The sequence below is a fragment of the Lepus europaeus genome, chromosome 10 (assembly GCF_033115175.1).
Source record: "Lepus europaeus isolate LE1 chromosome 10, mLepTim1.pri, whole genome shotgun sequence".
Taxonomy (NCBI): Eukaryota; Metazoa; Chordata; class Mammalia; order Lagomorpha; family Leporidae; genus Lepus; species Lepus europaeus.
In genome coordinates, this window is record NC_084836.1 from 93,124,869 (window position 1) to 93,145,856 (window position 20,988).

Here is a 20,988-nt window from a genome sequence, read left to right on the forward strand (position 1 = left end):
TTTATTTATTTATTTATTTTGGTTACTCCATTACAGAATCACACTTTACTGTACTTACTAAAAAATCTGGCTCTCAGGAAGCAGAGTTGAATCTAGGCAGTGAAAATTGATGCTGCCTAAGTATGCATACGTGTCTATACAATATGTTTGTTAGATGAATGCTCATTAGCAATAGGGCTGCATTTTCTTCAGTTCTAATCAGTTACTAATGAGAAGGATAATAAACCCAAACAAATAGGAGGAATAAATTTTGCGAGAGGAAAGAGAACTAGTTCTCTTATAAATTTTACTTGGGAACTTTTGGTGGTTGCTTTATGGGCATTTTTAATCGCTAAACAGAATTATAGTAAAAGTCATTTAAAATAGTTTTTAGGAGTCAAAACCTCTTTATGCTAAAAATTCTAGTTTCTATCAAAAACATTGTTCAGGGAAATGTACAACTAATGTAAAACACACACACAACTAATGTAAAACACACACACACAATTTCCCTCTTTATCACACTTCAGTGGAAACTATGAGGATTTTGAAGAAACTAAATTATAATTTGAAAAGTATGCATGAAGCTAATGTCTTTCATAGGAAGTGAAGACAAGATAGACATCACCATCTTCTTAAACCTCTATGTCTTTGTATATCATCTTCAAAAATAGCTTGGAGGAATTGAAATGAGAACTATGTGCACACAACAACTTGTAAGTGAATGTAGTGATTTTATTTATAATTGCCCCAACTAGAAACAACCACTCAGCTTGAGAATGGATAAACCATTTTATCCCTGTATAATGGAAGTCTATTCTTCAACCAAAGAGAATAAATTATTGACACATCCAATAACATGCAAGAACCTCAAACAGATTAGGCTAAGTGAAAGAAGCCAAGTGCAAAAAAGCTACATTTATGTTTCAAAAAATTTGTGGAAGTGTGAATGTTGGCCTTAGTGTTAAACTGCTAGTTACTTCACTTACCATAATGATCTTGTTCTATCCATGTTGTTGCAAATGAAAAGATTTCACCCTTTTTTTATGACCAAATAGTATTCTATTGTGTGTATATGCTGCCTTTTCTTTATCCATTCATCAGTGAATTAACACAGGTTGTTTCTATTTCTTGGCTAATGTGAATAGTACTGCAATAAACATGGAGCTGCAAATTTTTCTTCAACAGATTGATTTCAAATCCCTTGGGTATATTCCCAGGAGTGAGATTGCTATATCATATGGTAGTTCTAGTTTCTGGTTATTGATTCATCTCTCGTGTGTTTTCCACAAATGTTGTATTAATTTGCATTCCCACCAACAGTGCACAAGGGTTCTCTTTCTTCCACATCCTCACCAACACTTGTTAATCTGTTGTTGTTTTAATAACAGCTTATCTAACTGGAGCAAGATGATATCTCATTGTGGTTTTGATTTGTATTTTCAGATAATTAGCGATGTTGTGCATTTTTCTTGTACCTGTTGGTCATTTGCATACTTTCCTTTGAGAAATGTCTGTTTAGGTCTACTGCCCATTTTAAATTATATTTATCTACCTATTTATTTATTTTTGCTATTGAGTGGTTTGAGTTCTTTATATATTCTAATTATTAACCCCTTATTAGATATATAAATTGCAAATATTTTCTCTAACTTTGTAAGTTGTCTATTCAGTCTTTTGCTGTGCATAAGCTCTTTAGTTTGACAAAATCCCATTTGTCCATTTTTGTTTCATTTCCTTTACTTTTGGGTTATGATAAAAAAGAATAAATCCTTGCCAGGACTGGCATTTTGGCACAGCAGGTTAAGCAGCTGCCTACAATGCTGGTGTCCCCTATTGGAGTCTTGGCTGCTCTGCTTCTGATCCAGCATCCTGCTAATATAATTGAGTGGGAGATGGTCCAAGTGCTTGGGCCCCTGCCACCCATATGGCAATCCTCATGGATTTCTGGACTCCCGGCCTTCGCCTGGACCCAACCCTGCTTGTTGCGGCCATTTGAGGAATGAATTGATGAATGGAAGATTCTCTCTGGCTGACTCTTCCCATCTCTATAAATCTGCCTTTCAAATAGATAAAATAAATATTAAAAAAAAAATCCTTGCCAATTCCAATGCCCTGAAGCATTTTTATCTGGTAGCTTCAAAGCTTCAGGTGTTTTATTTAGGTCTTTAATTCATTTTGAGTTGATTTTTATAATGGTAAGAGAGTAAACTTATCTTTTATTGTCTTTTCCCACAAGCTTTATGCCTTCATACTTATAACTCATGCAACGTATGAATATGCAAAGTAAAATCAAGAAGACCAAAACAGATCTATGGCTGTCAGGGAATTGATATAGGGAGAAACTTTCACTATAGAAAAAATGGGGAAATTTGGGGAAATACTGAACTATTCTAGAATTTGACGAGTTTGGCAGCTAAACCACTGTATTTATTTGTTAGTGCTCACCAAACTGTGCATTAAAATGGATGAACTTTATCATTTGTAAAGTATAATTTGATAAAATAATTGCTTGGGAAATTCATTGTTTTCCTGTTGCTAATTTTCCAAACAAGTTTTTTTGTTTAGTTTTATGAAGTAATTTTCTTGATGGGAAAATTCAATCACATTTCTCTTTTAACTAAAATATGATGTCAAAGTTCGGTTCTGCTTTTGAAATTTTAAAGCCTGTTTTATTATTTTTTTAAATTCTAGATGGAAACTTTATCCACGGATGCTCCGGAATACTGCTGAAATAGACCTGTCGACTTCCATTTTAGGACAAAGGATCAGCATGCCGATATGTGCTGGAGCGACCGCCATGCAGTGCATGGCACATGAGGATGGGGAGCTTGCAACCGTGCGAGGTAGGAAGAATGTCCTTAGGAAGGGGACAGGAGACTCATTTAGCCAGTGCCCCAAGCAAACACTTCGCTGAATGTTTCTTTTTTTTCCCTCAAAGCTTACTTGTATTATTATTATTATTATAACTTTAGTTTTCTTATGTACAATTTTAATTATTTGAATGATATACTTTTTCTTATTTTAAAAGTTGCGCAAATTTATGGTATACTATGTGATGATTTGATATACATATTCACTGGATGTTAATCAAATCATATCAGTTAGAATTTCCATCTCCTCAATCTTTAAACATTTTTTGATTGGGGTGGGTGTAGTACATAGTGGGTTAAGCTGTTACTTGGTATGCCCATATCCCATATCAGAGCATGGGTTCTGTATGCTTTCAATCCAACTTCCTGCTAATGCACATGGGTGTCAGTGGATGACAGCTGAAGTGCTGGGGTCACTACCAACTACGTGGGGGATAGGATGGTATTTCTGGCTCTTGGTTTTTGCTGGGGGACCTAACTCTAGCTATTGGGGCCTTTAGGGAGTGAACCAGCAAATGGGGTATCCTTTTGTCTCTCTCTCTCTCTCTCTCTCTCTCTCTGTCCCTCACCATTCAAGTAACATAAATAAATTTTTAAAAATGGATTAAATTATATGTGTCTATGTGGTAGTGTGATATTTCAATAAATGTACAAAGAGTAGTGATAAAATCAGTATAATTAATATTTCCTTCTCCTTGCTATTACTTTCTTTTTGAGCCTTGAGCTACTCTGTTATTTTTTTTTCCTAAAATAAATGATAGGTTATTGTGAACTAGTTTTCCCACTATGCTAAGGAATACTCAAACTTATTCTTTTTATCTGACTGTATTTTGGTACCTGCCATCTAACCTCTCCTCACTGCCATACTTCCCAACCACTAATAATCACTGTTTTGCATTCAGATAGACCTCATGTTTTTTTTTTTTAAGACATTTATTTATTTATTTGCTCCCACATATGAGAGAGAACTTTTGATATTTTTCTGTCTGGGTTTTCTATATTTTACTTGATATCTTACGCTCAGAAAAAAATTAGCTCATTGGCTCTACCTCCAATCCACCTGGTCTTGCACATCCTCTTCTTCTGGGTGACACTAACCAAGATACTCTGTCTATGCCTCAGTTTCCTCAATAGGAAAATGGGGATAAATACAGTATCTGCCTCAGTGGGTTTCTGTGGGGGACTGAATGGGTTCACATGTAGGAAGTGCCTGGCACAGTGTAGTAGCTCAATAACCATTAACATTGACATCTTAGAATAAGGAGGTCTGGGAATGACTTGCTTAAAGTGACAGCTAGATATTGGCAGAGGTCAGATTCAACCTTGTTTCCATCTTATTTCAAAGCCCTCCTGCTTCCCCTAGACCAATATGATTATCATAATGCAGCAATCTGGTTATTTGTCTTTTTCACATGATTTGGATCATGAATCTTTTTGATTGATGGGTTGTATTTCCAAAAGAGCATTTCCAACTGCCTTAGGTGGGAATGATAAGAAAATCAAATACAATGCAAAGAAATTTCTTATTAACCTCTCATTTCTCTAGTGACTGGGAACATTTGAAAGGCTATGCATGCTGATAAATCCTCCCAAAATATGCTCCAGAAATTCATATCAAAGTTGATGGTGCATTCTACTTGGAGTCTTTTTTTTTTTTTTTTTTGCTAAGCAGGGCAGAAAATGCATGCCAAAAGAGCATGAACTGAAACCATTTTAAAGTACTTAAGTTCTAGGAATTAGGATCTTGTGAATTCTCGTATCTCCTTGTAATCCCTGCCACAAAATTCTTCCAGGGAGATCAGAATGGCACAATGAGGCTTTTCTGAACAGACATAGATCATAGGCTGGAGGTGAACTATTAAATCATATATGTTTCTTAAAGCTTGGGATAGAAAGGCCTTTCCAAGCATGATGCCATAGGCAACAACTATTAAAAGAAAAATAAACAAATAAGAAAACCTTAAACTCCTGTGATTTCACATTTCTATATTTAAAGCACATGGCAAACTGGAAAAAAAATAAGGGTGCAAAGTGATAATGTCCCATCTATGTGAAAAACCCTTGTATTTGAGAAAAAAAAAACACACTACAAAAAAAGGGACAAAAAGATGTAAATGTAAATGGAAAGAAGATATAAATAGGAAATTTACAAATTGACAAAAATGGCCAATAAACTGTAAAATATTCAATTTCACCAATAAGCAAAGAAATGTAAATTATAACCAGATATTTTCTTCTGTGGATATCAAATCATTATTCTAAGATTACATAGTATGATGAGGTTAGTAGGAAACTGCATTTCCTAACATTGATGGGAGCGTAGAAGGTGGAGAAATCTTTCTAGGAAATAATTTGACCCTGTGCGTCCCTTCTCTAAAAATGTAAATTCAATGTGATACTGTAAATTCCAGGGAAATGTGTGTAATTTTGAAGAAAGAAACTTCTGTGAGGATTTTATTGCCTTTGTTGCTTTTTAAAATATTGTTTATTTATTTATTTATATCATTTGAGAAGCAGAGAGACAGAAAGTGAAAACTCCTATTCATTGTTTTACTTCCCAAATGTCCACAATGGCTGAGCTGGGCTAGAGCCAGGGACTGAGTTCAAATCCCCCATGTCAGTGGCAGGATCCCAACTACTTTAAACCATCCCTGTTACCTCCGATAGCTTGCACCAGTGGGAAGCTGGATTCAAAACCTAGAGCTGGGAACTGAATCCCAGTACCCTGATGTGAGATGCAGACATCTTAGCCATCAGGCTAATTGCCCTCTCCTGCCTTTGGTTGTTTTTTTTTTTTTCTTCTATTGTGATTATTTAGTTTTATTGAAGTAGGTCTTTTTTTTTAAATCTTTTTTTTTCATTTATTAAACTTTTATTTAATGAGTACATATTTCCAAAGTACAGCTTATAGGATACAATGGCTTCCCCCCTCCCATAACTTCCCTCCCACCCGCAACCCTCACCTTTCCCGCTCCCTATCCCCTTCCATTCACATCAAGATTCATTTTCAATTCTCTTTATATACAGATCAGTTTAGTATATATTAGGTAAAGATTTCAACAGTTTGCCCCCATATAGCAACACAAAATGAAAAAAATACTGTTGGAGTACTAGTTATACCATTAAATAACAGTGTACAGCACATTAAAGACAGAGATCCTACATAATATGTTTTTTAAAAAATTAATTAATTTTCTATGCCATTTCCAATTTAACACCAGTTTTTTTTCATTTCCAATTCTCTTTATATACAGAAGATTGATTCAGTATATAATTAGTAAAGATCTCATCAGTTTGTACCCACACAGAAACACAAAGTGTAAAAAATACTAGAATGGGGCCATCAAAGAAGGAGGTACCTTTCTCTGAAGGGAGGAGAGAACTTCCACTTTGACTATGACCCTATCGGAATAAGATCAAAGTCCGCAAACTCTAAAGGCTTCCATAGCCCTGGCAACTCATGACTAGAGCCTAGGGAGATTACTGACGCCATGAACAGGAGTGTCAAATTGTTAAGTCAGCAACAGGAGTCACTGTGTACTTACATCCCATGTGGGATCTGTCCTTAATGTGTTGTCTAATGTGCAGTGATGCTATAACTAGTACTGAAACAGTATTTTTTTACACTTTGTGTTTCTGTGTGGGTTTTTTTTTTTTAAGATTTATTTATTTATTTGAAATCAGAGTGTTACAGAGTGTTAGAGGCAGAGAGAGAGAGGGAGGGAGGGATGGAGGGAGGGAGGGAGAGAGAGAGAGAGAGAGAGAGAGAGAGAAGTCTTCCATCTGCTAGCTTACTGCCCAAATAGCCCCAGCAGCTGGAGCTGGACCAATCCATAGCCGGGAGCCTGGAGCTTCCTCCGGGTCTCTTGCGTGGGTGCAGGGGCTCAAGAACTTGGGCCATCTTCCACTGCTTTCCCAGGCCAGAGCAGAGAGCTGGATTGGAAGTGGAGCAGTGGGGACATCAACATGTGCCCACATGGGATGCCAGCACTGCAGCCGGCAGCTTTACCTGCTATGCCACGGTGCTGGCCCCTGTATTTTTAATGAGAAAAGTTGGAAAAAAATCCCATTATTAGAGAGAGTTTGCAAAAGATACAATGTCTTAAAATGTGAGATCAAATTTTAAAAATATTTTAGAAAGAGTATAATGAAATAGACATTATAATTTATTATTAAAAAGCAGATAAAGTTATAATTAGGTGCTCATTTCAAAATGATGATGATTGCCAGATAAATACAGAGCGGCATTTTTGTTTAGGATTCAGAAAAATAAATTACTTATAACTTAGTGCTCTGTGTGACTATATATCTAGCAACACTGGATGGGTAAGAGCTTTTATCTCCAGGGTTTCTTGGAGGATTTGTGAAATAAATTCTAGAAAAGCTTTCAGAAGCACTTCTTATCCTCTCAGAGTCCCAAGTCCCCCAACTCTTTATTTCATACATAAACCCTCACTTTGAGAAAGGTACACACCATTTCCTTCTTCGTGGGAATGAAAATTGCTGTTTTTCTTCATTAAAAATACTTTAGTCATGAGTTGCCAAGGCTATGGAAGCCTTTTGAGTTCACTGACTCTGATCACATTTAGACAAGGTCGTAGTCAAAGTGGAAGTTCTCTCCTCCCTTCAGAGAAAGGTACCTCCTTCTTTGATGACCTGTTCTTTCCACTGGGATCTCACTTGCGGAGATCTTTCATTTAGGTTTTTTTTTTTTTTTCCTGCCAGAGTGTCTTGGCTTTCCATGCCAAAATACTCTCATGGGCTTTTCAGCCAGATCCGCATGCCTTAAGGGCTGATTTTGAGGCCAGAGTGCTGTTTAGGACATCTGCCATTCTATGAGTCTGCTGTGTATCTTGCTTCCCATGTTGGATTGTTGTCTCCCTTTTTTATTCTATCAGTTAGTATTTTCAGACACTAGTCTTGTTTATGTGATCCCTTTGGCTCTTAGTCCTGTCATTATGATCAATTGTGAACAGAAATTGATCACTTGGACTAGTGAGATGGCATTGGTACGTGCCACCTTGATGGGATTGAATTGGAATCCCCTGGTATGTTTCTAACTCTACCATTTGGGGCAAGTCAGCTTGAGCATGTCCCAAATTGCACATCTTTTTCCTCTCTTATTCCCACTCTTATATTTAACAACGATCAATTTTCAGTTAAGTTTCAACACTTAAGAATAACTGTGTATTGATTTAGTATTCAACCAAAAGTATTAAGTAGAACAAACAAAAATACTAAGAGGGATAACGTATTAAGTTGTTCGTCAACAGTCAGGGCAAGGGCTGATCAGGTCACCGTTTCCCATAGTGTTCATTTCACTTTAACAGGTTTCCTTTTTGGTGCTCGGTTAGTTGTCACCGATCAGGGAGAACATATGATATTTGTCCCTTTGGGACTGGCTTATTTCACCCAGCATAATGTTTTCCAAATTCCTAATAGGGATCACTTTTCAGTTAAAATTTAAACACCTAAGAATAATTGTGTGTTAATTACAGAGTTCAACCAATAGTACTAGAACAAAAAAAAAATACTAAAATGGATAAAGTATTACAACTCATGACAAGAGCCTAGGGTGATTACTGATGCCATAAACAAGAGTGTCAATTTGTTAAGTCAACAACAAGAGTCGCTGTGCACTCACTCCTCATGTAGAATCTCTGTCCTTAATGTGCTGTACATTGTGATTTAATGCTATAACTAGTACTCAAACAGTATGTTTCACTTTGTGTTTCTATGTGGGTGTAAACTGTTGAAATCTTTACTTAATATATACTAAACTGATCTTCTGTATATAAAGAGAATTGAAAATGAATCTTGATGTGAATGGAAGGGGAGAGGGAGCGGAAAAGGGGAGGGTTGTGGGTGGGAGGGAAGTTATGGGGGGAGGGAAAAGCCATTGTAATCCATAAGCTGTTCTTTAGAAATTTATATTCATTAAATAAAAGTTAAAAATATACTTTAGTCATAAGCTTTATGTAGGGACTTTAAATACTGCTCTAGGGGCCATGCTTGCAACATAAATGTACAAAGAAGGATAAAGAGAAGAAAACACGCGTACAAGCTCAGTGGTGAGGCCCTGAGATTGCTCATTCCTTCCCACCCATCTCAAGGCTTCGAGCTGCCTCTCAAAGGGGGCAGCCCTGTCTCAGCTGTAGCTGCACATTCTCCCAAGGGAGTGAGGATGTGGAGTTGCCAAATCTTCAAATATTTTAAGAGAAGCCAGAAATCTCGATTTTTATGTACAATCTCCTGGTTTTATATGTTAGCAAATAAATCAAAATTCTCTAAAACACGGTTTGGGGCAACAATGTGTGGGCCAAAGCAAATACGTTTGTGGGCTACAACTGTCCCCTGGGCTGTTGGACTGGGACATCTGATTTATGTGTAAATTCACCACTAACTAGTTTCACTTCTTGTGGCAGGTCATTTTCACTCTCTAGGATTACATGTCCTCACTGATAAAGTGAGCTGCTTAAACAAGACCGCTGGTTTGCATACCAAGTCCCAAGGAGGCTGAGATTGCTCTACAGGGATTTGAGGGAACTTGACTGTGTCTCTGGGCATGCAGCTACTTGTGCTGCATGTTGGCATTTCCAACAAGTGTTCTTAGAGACAGAGTTCCTCTGCTGAGGCTACAAAGAAATAAAACAAAACAGCACCATGAGGGAACTCCAAAGACAAAACCAGAAAATTCCCAATAGACATAGATGATCTTTACACCTTTTTTCTGGTATATAAATAAATGATATTTTCTCCATTTAAAAAGTCATTGAATATGAAAAGAGAGAAAATTCAAACTATAGAGCTGCTCTCCTCATTTTCCTGAAATCTCACCTCTTACCACTGCATTTTATGCTAATCCCTGAGAGCTTAGATGGGGGAATGCATATTTGCGTACATTTGATTTCTGTTTCTCATACTGTATGTGTTATTGGGACATAGGAGAGGAAGCAGGTATGTATTTACCTTTGGAGCTTGCTGAAAACACACGTAGGCATTTAATAAATATTACATGAAGCCATTTAATAAATATTACACAAAATTCACAGTCTAGTGAAAAAAAATGATACCTAACATTTTTTGAGTAATTAATGAGTACCAGGTAATTTGAATTTATCTTTTCTGCCTACCAGCATCTTAAAATCTGTGACCCCAAAGTCCTAAAGATCCTCCTCTAACTCCTGTAGATATGAAAACTGAGGCTTGGAGAGGTTGAATACCTTGCTCATCGTTACTGAGCAGTTAGGCATTGCCATCCATTATGTCTCAGTCAGTCGCCGCTATTTCCAAACAACATTCACTGAAGCAAGAACTCCAAACCCTCCTTTATAGTCTTGGGATAACAACTGAATACATTCTGCTTTATAATTTTATCCTTTTAACTTTCAGAAAGTGGAATAAGCCATAGAATATAAAACTTGTCAGGAAATAGAAATCTTAATGTAAAATTTGGAGTTTATATAAAGAATCTAGAATTACAAACAAAAATAAAATTTCTGAAATTCTTTTAATTAAAAAAAAATAACTAGAAACTTCGGGCTGGGAGTACTGCTTGCAGTACATTATTTAATCAATCTTTTTTTTTTTTAAATTTATTTATTTGAAAGACGGAGGTACAGAGAGAGGTAGAGACAGAGAGAGAGGTCTTCCATCCGCTGGTTCACTCCCCAGATGGCTGCAACGGCCGGAGCTGTGCCAGGAGCCAGGAGCTTCCTCCAGGTCTCCCACGTGGGTGCAGGGGCCCAAGGACTTGGGCCATCCTCTACTGCTTTCCCAGGCCATAGCAGAGAGCTGGATTGGAAGAGGAGCAGCTGGGACTACAACTGGCACCCATATGGGATGCCGGCGCTTCAGGCCAGGGCTTTAACCTGCTGTGCCACAGCACCAGCCCCATCAATCTTTCAATAATCTGCAATTGTTAGAATATTTGAGCAGTCTTACGAATGCCTCTACTTATAATAGTACATCCATTGTGAAACTCTAGCAGGTTTTTCTTTTTCTTTTTAAAAGTTTTGTTGTTAATCAGGAAAAAAACATTGAATAAATAGCACTGAGCATAAATGCTGGCAGCATATGATGTTATCATTGGGTTCAATAATAATCTTGCAGGGCAAGTTGAACATCTCTGACTTCTCAAAGAATCAATACAATGCTGACTCTGCCACTTGATGTTTTAGGAACATTATCATGGAAATTTGTCTTGTTTTACATATAGAGGCTATAATAAAATTTCACTTCATCTTTCATAAAGATGAGCTCTTTTTTCTTTCTATTGACTGTGGAAAATCAAAATGAACAAGAAAAAAAAGAAGGATAGATAAATACATTTATCCTTTTGATTCTGACCTGTTATATGGATAAGTGCCACATGAGGGAGTGCTGGGACCTCATATGGATAAAAAACTCACTTAATGCGTTCCAGGAATGCTCAGCATATTAGCAAATTCTTATTAAACTGTCAAAAAAAAAAAAGTTTTAAAACAAATTCCTGCCCCTGGATGCAATTAGAGGCTACCACACAGGATTTGATGGACCATAAAACCATTAAACCTAAAGACTTTCTTTTTGAGACTAAAAGGCCAGAACATTCCAAAGTGAAGTTTTGGGACTCAGCTATGACTTGACCACCTATTAAGGTGCAGGTGGAACAGACTGCAGAGTAACAAAGAGCCATACAGACCCCAGAGAACTGAATTAGGATGTAGGTGAGAGCTTTAGCTGTCGAATTTTCTGGATTTTCCAAGATTAAGTGATCAACCTTAACATTGAAGTCAAAGACCATTCAACAGGAAAAACTGTCATTTCCTTTCCTCCAAACCTAAATGATATGTTTTGAAAGCTTTATTGATTTATATATTTATGTGTTGCACTAGGTGACCAAGTAGATATACATTTCAGCATACCTAGTAGGAAAATATTCTCATTATTCTAAATTTGGCCTAATCCAGGCAAAGCACTGGCTTTACTTTAAAGGCAACTTTTACTCTTTCTGGAGCAAAATGCCTTTTATTCATTCAGTACAATGCTAGGACTTTTCATTGCTGTAAATAATCCTCACAATGGACCTGCTAGGGTAATTACAGCTCACTTCGGGCAGTGGAAGATTAGGAAGCCTTTGGCCAAGGTCTGGACACTGGGGATGTGTTTTGAACCTAATTCTATTTCACTCTAAAATCTGATCAGTTTTGTCTTAATTTGTCCATTATTTCATCTTTTTTTTTAAAATATTTACTTGAGAGGTAGAGTTATGGACAGAGAGAGAGGGACAAAGAGAAAGGAAGTTCTTCCATCTGCTGGTTCACTTACCAAGTGGCTGCAACGGCCAGACCTGGTCTGACCTGAAGCCAGGATCCAGGAGCTTCCTCTGGGTTCCCCACATGAGTGTAGGAGCCCAACGACTTGAGCCATCTTCTGCTGCTTTCCTAAGCCATAGCAGAGAGCTGGATCAGAAGTGTAATAGCCAGGATACGAACCTGCACCCATATGGGATGCCAGTGCTGCAGGTCGAGGCTTAGCCTACTATGCCACAGCATCAGCCCCTTCATCAATTTTTTAAAAAGAATAAACAAAAGAAGGGAATAAAGGACAAAGGATTCACTGTAGCTTTATCCAGATTACATTAGCTAAGCATTTGGAAAGGAATGCCTTACCTCTGTCATTTGAGTAAAAAGATCAGTTTGCACCCTTTTTAATGTTCATTTCTACCAATTTCAGCCCAATTTTATGTTTTGTACTTTGTTTTCCAAAAATTGCAATTAGTGTACATGGTCTTTTGTGTGTGCACAAATAAACACAAATACACAACACTCTATACATGTTACATGTACATATAACATACATACATTAAAATATTTTAGGCCTCACTCATACGCATATACTTATACTCATATGCATATATTTTATCTATCCATAAAATGTATAACTTATTTATAAAATTTTTTATGAACATGAAATTTTCAGTTTCATAAAATGGTGGATTCTTAGTTAAAATAACTCCACGGAGACAAATTTTATGAATCACAATTATAAAATTAAAACCATCTGGGGCCAGTGCTGTGGCACAGTGGGTTAACACCCTGGCCTGAAGTGCCGGCATCCCATATGGATGCTGGTTCTAGTCCTGGCTGCTCCACTTCCAATCTAGCTCTCTGCTATGGCCTGGGAAAACAGTGGAAGAAGGCCCAAGTCCTTGGGCCCCTGCACCTGCATGGGAGACCTGGAAGAAACTCCTGGTTCCTGGCTTCGGATCGGCACAGCTCTGGCCATTGCGACCAATTGAGGAGTGAACCAGCGGATGGAAGACCTTTCTCTCTCTCTCTCTCTGCCTCTCCTTTCTATGTAACTCTGACTTTCAAATAAAATAAATAAATCTTTGAAAAAAAATTAAAAACATCCATGCTAAAGACCCAATTTCTAGGATTTTGCACGAAAATTTGAACTATTGGGTAGGTTTTCTGAGAGGATGAAATTGCTTCTTTTCTGAATTATAAGTATTCTTGATGCTATTAAAATTAAGAAAATAAGACACATTATGAGAAACCTGAAACTCACATGTGCACCCCAACGCTGAGGTTGTTGAACTGTGGGTGGCTGATTGAAGTTGTGGTGTACAAACTTGATATTCCTCAAAGCCATCCTTGAAATGCATCTCACTGTGGTGTGGTCTCCATGCCGTTTGCTAGTTAAACCAGGACCTAGCAACTCAATGCCTGGACAGAGTATTAACTTGAGAATCATTACAATAGAGCTAATGTTTAGTCTGAGACCAAGTTCAGCTCCTGAGACAAAGTGGAGTCAATGAAGGGAGGGCCAGGATGTCACCAGGACTAATTGTTCCTTCAAATATACCCAGATGGTAAAAAAGAAGTCTAGAGGTGTAATGACAATGTGGTTACTCAGGCTCATATTGCTTCAGACGATGGACCATCATGAAAGCACACGAAAGATTAAACTGGGTTTCCTGGCTTTTCTTGGCAGTACCTTAAATTGTTTAAGTTCTCTAAATCATAAATTAAGCTTTTCGTGTCTACTTCTAAGTATTTCAAGCATAACTGAAGAACAGGTTTTGTTCCTCTATTGATCACTGACTTCACAACTTTATTTTTCTGGGTAATCTCAATCATAATTTTAGAAATTCATATAACGATGATTGTTGTATCTTTAGCAAATCTGTGTAAGGAGAGTTCCTGTGTCAAGAAAGGCCGACACATTCATGGGACGTTATGGTGCACATTTATGCAAACGCTTCAGTATGTCAGACCCAGGTTTAGAACCACACAGCTACTTGGTACTTTGTCATTGCATATTTTTCCCATTACATGACTTCCTGTGCAGATGACAAAATTCGTTTTTCTCAACAAAATTATTTTCCGTGCAAGCAGCTGTTTTGATGACTAAGTTTTGCAGGAGCTTTTTAATCAAAGGCACCTAACAAACAAACCAAACCAAACCAAACCAAAGCAAAACCCTTTGCACATAGTACTCTTTTTACTTCTCTCCTTTCCCCCTACTCTTTGAAGCTATAATTTTGGACATTCAACTCTCCTTTTCCATATACAATAGTTATTTTCATAGAAATCATTTGAACCTAAAGTAGCAAATTGCTGAATTGTTCTGTTCTAGTCCAGTTATATGATTTATCCTATATGAATTAATGTTCCAAGTAACAGACATTTCCTCCCATAGATAACTAATATTTTAGATTTTCCTCTGTTGTATGGTAGTGGTTATGGATGAACATCATCCTGAAATATATTATAATTCAGCTCTAAGTCAAGCTAAATATGATGGATTTTAGTTTTATTTGATGATTTGGGATCTTACTTGTATGTCTAAGATTGTTGGACCTGGCAGTAAACATTTGAAAGGTCTTTTATACTTTGTAAAAAAGTGCCTTCTTAGGTTTGGACAACTTCTGTCTCTTTTTCCTGACATTTTGACATTTTAACTTTGTTTTGCTGCTTATTTTGCTTTTTTAATTTATTTCTTTTTATTTAGAAATCTAGAATGCTGGGAGAACCTTAGATAAGAAGGTTAGAAAATGCATCTGATGATGATCAAGTGTGCCGAGATGTTGCCACTCCTATTTAATTTGTTGATTTTAATACTAGTAAGAGATGAATATATAAGAAAATGTGGCAAAGGTACCTGTGTGCTTCCCCAGGGAGGTGTCACTAAAGAAGGAAGATTTATCAGCAGAACTGACAGTCACTACCCACTTTACTACCACTGGTCAGTTTCCCCCCTCTTGTTTTTTATCAGGGGCTTTCTTTTTTGCTAAGGCCAGGACACACATCCCACTGACTTGGATGAGAACCTGTGAAAGAATTTACCTTGTTATTCTGAACAGCATCAGCATCCACATCATATGAAAGCTTATTAGAAATGCAGATCTCTGGTCTCACTGCATTCCTACTAGGTCACATTATGAATTTTACTAATATTCCATGTGATTTCTATATATACCAAAACTTGCGAAACACTGGACAGATACTAATGTGAAAGTTCTCAATGATTCTTATCCAAAGGCATAGTTTATATCCTCAGACATAAAATGGTACTAGATGTGGTAAGAATATGATTTTCTTCAGAAAACACTTTAAAGTCTTCTAACTGCCTGTAGATTTCAGGATGATGTCCTGAAATGAATTGGAAAGATGAAACAGATTAGATAATTGAGAGAAATGTATTCAGAGTAGTTCTTTTTTTTTCTTATTTGTGATTTTATTTTTTCAATTTTTTAATTTATATAAAGTAAACAAATTTCATGTATTTCATATATACAGACTTAGGAGCATGGTGATACTTCCCACCCTACCCTCCCTCTTGCCCACGCTCAAACCTTCCCATCTCCTTCCTTTCTTTTTCTTTAATTTTTTTAACTTTTATTTAATAAATATTAATTTCCAAAGTATAGCTTTTGGATTACAGTGGCTTTTTCCCTCCCATAACTTCCCTTCCACCCACAACCCTCCCATCTCCTGCTCCCTCTTCCATCCCATTCACATCAAGATTTATTTTCAATTATCTTTATATACAGAAGATCAATTTAGTATATATTAAGCAAAGATTTCAATAGTTTGCACTCACACAGAAACACAAAGTGTAAAGTACTGTTTGATTACTAGTTATACCATTGATTCACATAGTACAACACAATAAGGACAGAGATCCTGCATGGGGAGAAAGTGCACAGTGACTCCTGTTGTTGATTTAACAATTGACACTCTTGTTTATGGTGTCAGTAATCACCCTAGGCTCTTGTCACGAGTTGCCAAGGCTATGGAAGCCTTTTGAGTTCTTAATAAAAGAACTGAAACAGGCAGACTTATTAGCCAGGCCCCTAAAATTTAAGGACACAATAGTTTTCCTTTCTTTTCTTCACACACAGATTACCTTACCTTCAGTAAGGTTTGATAGAAAAAAAAAAAATTTCTCAGTCAAAATTATGTAAGTTGAACCAATTGAGATGTCTATCATATTCATTATTGTTTCTGCTATTAATTGTTGGTCCTCTTCAATTCAGGGACAAAAAATTGTTTTTCCTTCCAAATTCATGTAGATGGTCTGCTACTGTCAGCTTTATTGTAAACATTGTCTTATTTCTTTGGGAAAATTTCCTAAACTTTCTATGAAGCATCAATGATTTTACAATCCTTTCACCTCAACTTTTACTATGATTTATTGTTTGTTCTTGTTTTAATTTTAGTGGAATTGATGTTGCTCTGATGGGGTGTTTTTCAAACTGATATCTTACTATTCATGATGTATCAGACTAGATCCTGTTCAGACATGATGTAACAACTGACTACAGGTTTATTTGGTGCCCCAAATTTTGAAATCTGTGCCTTGTTTTTTCATAATACACATTTTTCTATGAATTTTTTGAAGATTCACTGTGTTCTTGGAAGAGGAAAGAGGAATGGGTTTATTGAGCATCAAAAACTTTGCAATGAGAGCTGAGTGTAGAAGATTAATGAATAATGACCTTAAGAAATGCGAGTCTTTGGCAAAATTATGAAAATTTATAAAGCTACCAAGGACTTCTTTTTTCTAATACTGTTGGGCATTCTCTTACCCTAATCTTTTATGATTACATATCTTCATAGTCTATACAAAAAACATTCTTGGTGGACTTATCCAACTGTTCATTGGATAGCTGTGGTCATAACCATTTTTGGGTGGGATGTGCCTCATGAATAGCAAGCTGGGGTTGTAGTGTAGGCTACCTGACCCTCAATTATTATGCCTTGTTGTTCTGAGATATCACTGTTACCTACCAGTATTTATCTACCATTATGGTAAATCCATACTTATGGCTTTACCTTTGATATTTCCTGATCAGTGTCTCTTTTAGTGATAATGATAGTATGTGTATATGTATATGTGGGTGTGTGTCTTATTCATCTTCCTTACAACAATGACATAATGTATTATTACTATAGATAAAGAAAAGAAAGAAATATAAAATATAAGGTACTTCGGCCGGCGCCGTGGCTCAACAGGATAATCCTCCGTCTTGCGGCGCCGGCACACCAGGTTCTAGTCCCAGTCAGGGCGCCAGATTCTGTCCCGGTTGCCCCTTTTCCAGGCCAGCTCTCTGCTGTGGCCCAGGAGTGCAGTGGAGGATGGCCCAAGTCCTTGGGCCCTGCACCCCATGGGAGACCAGGAGAAGCACCTGGCTCTTGCCATCGGATCAGCACGGTATGCCGGCCGCAGCGCGCAGGCCGCGGCAGCCATTGGAGGGTGAACCAACGGCGAAGGAAGACCTTTCTCTCTGTCTCTCTCTCTCTCACTGTCCACTCTGCCTGTCAAAAATAAAAAAATAATAAAAATATATATAAGGTACTTCAAAAAGCTGGTAAAAATGGAGTTATAAGATCAGATTATTTTGGTGAAAAAATTTTGAAACCATGCATAGTTTTGTCACATATGCATTTCCTGTGAACTTTTTGGAGCCCCCTTTTTTATAAACAAATTCTGAATATATCTTCTTGTGTGTCATCAAAAGTTTAGATGTTGATCCTCTAAGATCTACTGTACAGATGCCAAAGGAGGTGATGATTGAAAGTAAGGAAATAGAATCCTGGGATGTCACATGGGATCAGTGACGTAGGCACCTGAATATTTTTACTTATAGGATGTGATGACTTAAAATAACATTAGGAACTTTTGTCATTGACGAGAGGCCAACTTTGCCTTTATAATCATATCAGTTTCAGCAGTGAGCTCCATTTTCCCAGGTGTTGTGAAAATGCAACACATATTGGAATCTTCAGTTACAATAGAGCAAGGAATCACAAGTTGGGAAGAATACTGAAAGCTGTCCCCTGTCATTTGTAAAATTAAATCTGACATCTCTTGCTTTTGAGAATGGGAGGTCAGAATTTCATTGTGAAAATGTATAGGGAGAGTAAAAGATCTTCAAGCAGTAAATTAAGATAACTTTAACTGGAATTTTTAAACAAAATCTTATCATGCTGCATTATTTATACAATCTTGAAACTTAAAATTATTGTCCCTCAAATAGTAACGTGAGCGGGGCCAGTGCTTTGGTGTAGTGGGTAAAGCCACCACCTGCAGTGCGGCATCCCATATGGATACTGGTTCGAGTCCTGGCTGCTTCACTTCCAATCCAGCTCTCTACTATGGCCTGGGAAAGCTGTGGAAGATGGCCCAAGTCCTTGGCCCCTGCACCTGCTTGGGAGACCCAGAAGAAGCTCCTGGTTTCAGATTGGTGCAGCTATTTGGCGAGCGAACCAGCCAGTGGAAGACCTCTCTCTCTGCTTCTGCCTTTCTTTAACTCTACCTTCCAAGTAAATAAATAAATTCTTTAAAAAAAAATAGTGGTGTAAGCTAGAAGAGTTTATCCTGAACTCCCTGCCAAGACTGATATTTGGAATATCTAGCAACCAGTACTACAAAGGATTTGGCTAATTAGAAGAGATGCTCAGATGCTGATCTTTAATCCTGTAACAGGGTTGGGCACCCTGAGCCCTACTAGGTATTAATATTTAAGTTGCTAAATTTTGGGGGGTCCAGTAGTTCCTTGCGGGGAGAGAATGAAGTGATGATATATTGAAGCACATTGCACGTCAAGGGGACTTATAGGCAGGGGGTATTTATTTCAGGGTGATGGCCATTTTACACACTAACATGAAGTATATCAATAATTTAACAAACATAATTGTCATCTGGATGTGAATGGACTTAATCTCCAATTTGTCCTTATTGGACTAAGCAAAAATTTAATTGCCTCTCTAAATGGTTGTTGTAAGATACCTGTCTCCCTTAACTCATCCTCACAAAAAACTGTGTTGGAAATAATTGATGTAATAATTCATTAATAATTTTCCACTGACACAGAAAATAGCCACAGTTTAATCAGAATCATAATGATCAGTAATGTTTGTCCCAATGAGCATGAAACCTTCTAAATTTTGCTCCTCTCTTTCCTCCTAGAAGTCATTTCTTAACCTCACCTGATGGTTAACACAGTCTAATAGTCCATCCTACATCCGGAAGATTCTCTTGAAGTGGTTTATTAAATCACTAAGTATTTATTGGATAATTATAATTGGAAACAATGGCAACTTAGAATTTTGGGCATTCCAACTAAATTTCAGCCCCATATAACTGAATCATTGGAAAATAAACATCAAACAACAATAATTCCAGAAGACGTTCATATAAAAACAGGCAGGTTTAGGAAATAAATGTTGTGGACTGGTCTTGCTTCTTACCAGACATAAATCCCAAGTGATTTGGGTAAAATATTTACAAGTGCTGACACCATCTTCAAGTTAAATGGTTTGAGTAAAGTGGATAATACTTATCGTGTTGTTTTTGTTTTTGTTTTTGACAGATTGAGTTATAGACAGTTTGAGAGAGAGGCAGAGCGAAAGGTCTTCCTTCTGTCGGTTCACTCTCCAAATGGCCACTACAACTGGTGCTGGGCCGATCCGAGGACAGGAGCCAGTTGCTTCTTCCTGGTCTCCCATGCAGGTGCAGGGGCCCAAGCACCTGGGCCATCCTCCACTGCCCTCCTGGGAAACAGAGAGCTGGACTGGAAGAGGAGCAACCGGGACTAGAATCCAGTGCCCATATTGGATGCCAGGCCACAGGCGGAGGATTAACCAAGTCAGCCACAGCGCCGGCCCTACTTGTAGTGTTTTGACATTCAATGTAGAATGTCTCTAGAGGCCAGCGCCGTGGCTCAACAGGCTAATCCTCTGCCTTGCGGCGCCGGCACACCGGATTCTAGTCCCAGTCGGGGCACCGGATTCTTTCCCGGTTGCCCCTCTTCCAGGCCAGCTCTCTGCTGTGGCCCGAGAGTGCAGTGGAGGATGGCCCAAGTGCTTGGGCCCTGCACCCCATGGGAGACCAGGAGAAGCACCTGGCTCCTGGCTTCAGATCAGCACGATGCGCCGGCCACAGCGGCCATTGGAGGGTGAACCAACGGCAAAGGAAGACCTCTCTCTCTGTCTCTCTCTCTCACTGTCCACTCTGCCTGTCAAAAAACAAACAAAAAAGAATGTCTCTAGATATTTACTATGAATCAAGGAGTTGGGTGTTCCTGTAGGCAGAGCTGCAACCAAGTCTACATGATGGCTTTCTGCAAATTACAAAAAGGAGCTCTGTAATCTGATGGATCCTCCTGGCTAGACCCCTTTCTATAGTCACACTGCATTAATGCTATGTGGCAGAACTTCCAGTGAGATTTGAAATCTCCATGGCTTCCCAGAGTTGTTGGCCTGACATCTCTCAGGCACATGGAAAACCTACTCCCTTGGGTGTCATGGCCCTGAAATCTTAAGGGAGTACATTTATCTATGCTTGGTGTCCAAGAATCTTTATGGCTTCTGTGAGTTCTAGAAGATCCTTGTCTTGGGAAAATGATCAGACATGTGGGGTTTTCACTTACTTTAGGGCCCATCTCTTTGTTATCTTATTTATACCACATCCTCTTGAGGAAATAATTCCTTTCTGCTATTTTGATGTTTAAAGGATTTTGATGCAAGCAAAGAATGCCTATATCTCCTGGTTTTTCTCCCAAATAGAAGTGGGTGATGTGGGGTTATTTTCCATATTTTAGATTTTGATGTAAGTCATACAGAAGTCCAGATGTTGGTAT

General features: G+C 37.9%; 1 protein-coding gene across 2 annotated transcripts in view; it reads left to right on the forward strand.

Moving 5' to 3' along the window:
• HAO1 (hydroxyacid oxidase 1) overlaps positions 1–20,988 on the forward strand; it is a 67,939-nt gene that overhangs the window by 7,709 nt on the left and 39,242 nt on the right. For both annotated transcript variants that reach the window (XM_062203881.1, XM_062203880.1), the window contains exon 2: positions 2,674–2,825. In XM_062203881.1, coding sequence (XP_062059865.1) covers positions 2,674–2,825 — 152 coding nt within the window. The remainder of the gene's footprint in view (positions 1–2,673; positions 2,826–20,988) is intronic.